General features: G+C 39.9%; 1 protein-coding gene across 1 annotated transcript; it reads right to left on the reverse strand.

The window, feature by feature from the left end:
- Nucleotides 1-2,857: 2,857 nt before the first annotated feature.
- Nucleotides 2,858-5,218, reverse strand: LOC114737507 (BURP domain protein RD22-like). The gene is made up of 4 exons (XM_028925442.1): nt 5,139-5,218; nt 4,916-5,027; nt 3,706-4,193; nt 2,858-3,617 (listed from the first exon to the last, which is right to left on the reverse strand). The coding sequence occupies exons 1-4, from the start codon at nt 5,178-5,180 to the stop codon at nt 3,099-3,101; spliced, it is 1,161 nt and encodes a 386-aa protein (XP_028781275.1). The 5' UTR covers nt 5,181-5,218; the 3' UTR covers nt 2,858-3,098.
- Between the last annotated feature and the right edge of the window lie 816 nt (nt 5,219-6,034).

Here is a 6,034-nt window from a genome sequence, read left to right on the forward strand (position 1 = left end):
TTAGCTAATTAAAAAAGAGTGTTCAGTTTTAAATGAAAAATGAAAAGAAAATTGCTTCTCACTTTATACAGACGGTGTGTAGTGGGAGATGAGCTATGGGTCCTCATTTTCCACTGAGCAAGAAAACTGCTTCTTGGAATGAGTTTGGGTACTCATCAAGACTGATAAGTGTCTAGCACTCATCGGATCTAGACCTTTTAGATCTAATCTGAACAGTCTATATTTAATTTTATTTTTATTTTTTAAAAATAATTATTTTAATAGATATAGAATTAAAAAATAAAAATAATTTTTTAATTGTTATTTTTTTAAAAAATATTTTTTATTTTAAAATAATTATTTAAAAATATTAAATCTAAACTCTCCTGACTGCTTATCAAGTCATGAGTACTGAGTGCTCATCACTTGATGAGCTACCAAACCAGACTCACTCATTCCATTACTTCCGCCGGTGTCTGAGAGCAGATTTGCTGTTTTGAAAGAAGTAACGTGTCACATGGATGTGGCAAAGACCGTCTCATGAGTGGGCCTAGCTTGGGAAATTCACAAATAAAACGAAGGTAGCTTGAGTACCTTCGTTTTATTCCGCCCGTTTGATCATTGCAGTGATGAGCAATATTTCAAACATTATATTCTCATAGAATCTTAACATTCAGGGAGGAACGAAATTTAATATCTAATATTTAATATTTTTAAAATTTTATCTTTTAATAGGTACATAATCCAAAATAAAATGTAATCTCTTAACTGTAGAGTTTTTTAAAAATAATTTTTTATTTAAAAATCATTAGTTGAAGGTTTTAAACCCACCCAGTTAAAACTAAATCTAAATGGCTTAGAGTTTACCACAGTAATAGTTATCATGATGATTATCCCTGTGATAAGTATTGAAATTCGTTCCAACCATTTCTGTTGCTGAACGTCTTTATTTTTTCATTGCCACTGCATAATTTGTTTGTTCCTTATTTTTCATTTATTTAATTGTTTTTTTTATTTTCATCGCATTCCACGCACATGTTGAATTCAATATATTATTACCATCTCCAATTCTATAAATAAGATTTAGTTTTTAGGTGGACATAATTCTATATATAACATGCGTTTAAAAAATACGCCTAAAATTTCAACAGTTTCTTTTTCAATTTTTTACCCAATTAACTCCTAGTAGGAATGAGAAGGTGTTTGAAATGACTCGCTGCGTGCTGCTATTGTGAAGTCAGGGCAAATGGCGAACGCAAAGCTCCAGCAAGTTCCTGTGACCACAGAACCCAGCGGAGATCAGGTCGAAGATGGCTGCTCGTTGGTCCTTTTTGATGGCGCTTTCCCTGAGCTCTCCAGTATCATCACGATAATCTTATATCGTCAAATATCACTATACGTCGTTCTCTGCATGGGCCCATTACTCTTCTTTCTTGATTCCTAGCTAGCTAGTGTTTTGTCTCTTTGTTTTCGGTTTTCTCTATTAAAAGTGATGACCGGCTCAACTAATTAATTCCGTCCATTATTATAAACTCAAAAGGATGAATAATGGTCTAAAATCCCCTGATGATGATCATCCCCAGGCAAATGAGAGGAATTGAAAACGTCATTACCCTAATTAGGACAAGTACGTACGTACACGATGCACCAAATGCAAACAGGTAGTCCGATTGCAAGTGTGCGCGTACCCGGCACAGGATTGCTGAATGAGAAATGATGAGCAGGAATATAGAGGGAGGGAGCAAATATATAAACACTATATATTCACTAGTCTGCTTAAAATATGTATTGATAAATTACAATACCCTGACTGCCTCCATTAGTTTGCTCGGATGACAGTAATTTAGTGGTTCATTATTCAGACGTCGAAACTTCATGTCAGCTCAGGGGCCACTACGTCGAAACTCTAAGAATACGGTGAGATGGCGTTGTGAAAGAGAAAGATCATCTATTGGCAAATCCAGAGGCATATAGTGACAGGAATTGAGATTTGGTTTGGGCTGGCCCTCTCAAGATTTTTTGATCCAATCCCGAAGTCAGGCCCCCTTTGTTTCAGAATGACTTCAAAGCCCACAAACCCGTAATATTACAAGCCACGCTCCCATTCCTTGTCTGAGTTTGAGTTCTCATCACACAACCCTCAAGTCAACGTACCCATTTATTATTTTTGCCCATGTTCGGCTTCTCAAGGCTTCAAATTCATCCTGGTTCCGCTTGCCTCTTGATACCCACTCATAGAAACCGATAATTAATTGCAATTATACGTATGAACCATGTCCATGCATCACAAGTCCGAACAATAACTCTGCTTTCGGCTTTATTTTTTCCCCCCGGTATTCATATGTTAGTCTATGGATTATTGATAGTTAGACCCTTAATATAAGAGTTAGTTTAAAGTTGTAAATATAAGAACTAGTTTAATGATTAACAAATAATTAATTAATTTAATTATTTTTTAAAATATATTCAAATTAGTCAATTATTTTTTATATTTTTATTCATAATGTTATCTTTTATATTCATCTCACACACAAAAATATTTTGGAAAAAATATAGACTATTAAGTGTAACATAGTTTAAAAAGAAAGCAAGATAATATAAGCATAGAAGCCAAAAAGAACGGTGATAGCTTCCCGAGTTAATATACATAATAAATTGGTTATTATATTAGAGAGGCGGCCAGCGTTGTCTCTTCTGTCACTTGAGCAAGATCAACCTTATACATCAAAGCAATGATGCACCCGTTCAAGCCGTTCACTTTGTAACATGATTCCGATGTTAACCATCTTCCTAATTAATTACTATAAAGTCCCCAAAAAAAATCACTTTTCTAAGATCCTTTTGATGATCACGCGTAGGTTAGATCCGGCAAAGCAAATGGGACAAACTGAGAACCTCGCCACTATAATCAGAACGTAGTACATATGCATCATATGCAAATTTACATACAAGCCTGATACGATGATCCAAGTGTGCGTGCATTATGTGACTAAACATAATATATATATAATAGGGTGTATTATTATTATATGATAAAAACATACTATCATATATATGTATATATATCAAGATTGAGTTCCATAAGACTGGAACTGCTAATTATGAAATGATGAGAGTATTCAGGAGTGTCTGGGAACCCAAACAAGATGATCCTGAGGGAGGAAGTGGCAGACGGGCACTGTGCCAGGCTCCACTTTCAGCACTTGGAAGGCCAAATGCTTAGGGTTCCACTGCGACGTGTCGGTGTGGCAAACGGCCACGGCTTTCACTCTCACCCCGTCGGCTCCCTCCAGCGGCACCCTGTAGGCCCTTGTCGTCCCCGATTTGTGACAGTAAAACACGGCGTATGGGTACTCCTGCCGGTGGCACACCACCGCCTCGTTCTCTCCCACCTTCTTCACTCCCGGCGCTATTGTGTACTCCTGCATGCGCGTGTCCTTCACTGCCTCTGTGGACACGGCGTCCACCGTGTTCCCCAGCTTCGATGTCGTGAAATCAACCATCGACTCCAACGACGTCGCACAATACTTCTCCTCTCCTTTTATTCCTGCTTCCTCACACTCCGTTAGCGTGTTCTTCATAAGTTGCGCATCTTCAGATTCAGGCTTTATATCAAACCTGTTCAATATATCGCCGAACTGTAGAAAACAAAGGGGGAAAATATTATGAATATACGCAGATAAATAAAAGTACAAACAGGGGCAGCCTTGTGTGAAGGTGTGTTACCTTGGCCGAAGCAAAGGGAATGGAATTTGCTTGTTCGCGAGGAAGGAAGGAAGCTTGGTCGGAGCTCCGGGTGAAGTGGAGGTTCATTTTGTGACCGGCTTTTAAGTCCTTTTCCATGAAGAACAGGGCCACGTTGGGGTCGTCATGGAGTTGGGTCTCAGTGGCGGCGTAGTTATAATCGAACGGAGATTTGCCGACATCAACGTGGACGGGCTTTCCCTTGTGGGGTGTGTTGACGTTAACGCCTCCGCCTTTGCCGCCGACGTTGACAGTAGTGCCGCCGCCTGGTTTTCCCCTACCAGCGTCTACGTTGACTCCGCCCTTGCCGACGTTAACGTTGGTGCCTCCAGGCTTTCCCTTGCCGGCGTCTACGTTTACTCCGCCTTTGCCGACATTAACGTTGGTGCCTCCGGGCTTTCCTTTTGCGGCATCGACATGGACGCCGCCCTTCCCCACGGCCACCGATGTGCCTTTGTCTTCTCTCCAATCTGCACGTTTCAAATTTTTTTTTTTGTTGTCAGAATCTTATTGGAGACCAAGATCCTAAGTAAAAATTGTTAGGAACGTAAAGATTTGGAAGATGCAGTCTATTAAGGTAGATGGATGGGGTGAACTAGTACAGAGGAGAAGCAAGGATACACACAAGATTTCTTTTTCCATGGGATTAAACGAAGTATCTCTACGATTTTAATAACTGAAAAAGTTAGGAAGACAGCGCGGTCCTGTAGATACACACACACATGTGGAGGGCCATGCATATTAATTGATTCCAACCACTCAACTGGGAAGGAGTAATCGAGACATTTTGCTCAATTTCTGCCCTCTTTTCTATGGGAGCATACTTAGAATTTGTTCCCTACATACATAAGTAGAGTATCATGTAATGATGCGCTGCATGAAAGTAACAATGAGGGAGAAGATGGTTCCTGTGGTGTTTTAACACGAAGACTAATGAATTTAAGGATTTGTATGATGAAAAACTCAGTAAAATTGAAAGAGAAGTAGATGAGAACAAGAGTCGAGATACGAGACTAATTAATCTATTCATCGGTTGTCGAATATATGCATGTATGATGAAGAACTGAATATATAGGATGTTAAAATGACATGTCATGATGTACGGAGCGAAAACAGTGGGAGCGGGGAATGGATTTGATGTGCATGCGTGTGTGTGTGTGTGAGAAATAAGTAAGAGAAGGGAGGGAGAGACCAGTAGAAGAGGGGAGGAGATGAGAGATGGAAGAGGGGATGGGAGTGGAGGGGAGCACAGACTGCCAATAAAGCTGAGGAGGTAAGGCGGCACGGGTGGCCACCACCCCGACCTGCGATAACATAACATGAACATGAAAAGTAGTTAGAAAGAAGAAGCAGGGACAGGCATGCATATACGTAGCATAGTAATATGGAAGAGAAGAGAAGATATGGTTACGGACAGAGAGGAGAGCCAAGAAAGGAAGGAGCTGAGAGAGCTGCATTCTGGGAGGGAGGAGATCGATGAGAATGAACTGAGGAAAGGGGGAAAGGAGAGGCTTGGAATATATAGGCAACTTACCACCTCACCCTACGTACTGTATCATCGGAATCAATTAATTAATGTCCCCTTCAGCCTTCAACTGTCTCTCCCTCACTCACTTCCATTATTGTCCGTTCCACATGCATCTTCTCATCATAACTCACCCTACGTGGATGCAAAGTATATAAACCTGCTCGTAATTTCACCTCGTCACATTAAAAAGCGAGCAAAATCATATCGTCGTCTAACACTGTAACACCAAAAATCGCTAAGGCCCACGCGCCTCACCCCTACCGGTTATTCATTATCACTTTATTTCCACTACACGTACGAACACATACGTTTTCAGCCGCACCTCGCCATGTTTTCCAACGATTCCAAATCTTTGACATAAAACCAAAAAAAAAGATATGGCCAAACAGTACTATTTTGCAAGCCGACTTTTTAGAGAGAGAGAGAGATAATTTTAAATGCTGATTCATGGCAGGGTCTTCTAGAATGATCCATTTAACAGACAACCACTCTGATTTATTAGGAGCCCACAGGGGGTTGAGGGTTGCCCTCTCCCCTCTTCTTTCACACCCAACTGACATGTACTCGATCTGCTGTTTTGCATTTTTATTCCCAAAAAATATATATTAATATATATATTTGACACAATGCTGATACTAATTGCCATGCTTCTTTATCATTCTAGATAATTTGCTCTTCCCGTGTGGTAATCATCATTCATTACCAGTTCCGTACGTGCCTCTTGCCTAACATTAATTCATAGCTGAAACTGTAATTTCATTCATTAAATGCCAATTTCGGTTC

Source organism: Neltuma alba, unplaced genomic scaffold (assembly GCF_004799145.2).
Source record: "Neltuma alba isolate B1F8T4 unplaced genomic scaffold, ASM479914v2 tig00013459_pilon, whole genome shotgun sequence".
Classification (NCBI taxonomy): Eukaryota; Viridiplantae; Streptophyta; class Magnoliopsida; order Fabales; family Fabaceae; genus Neltuma; species Neltuma alba.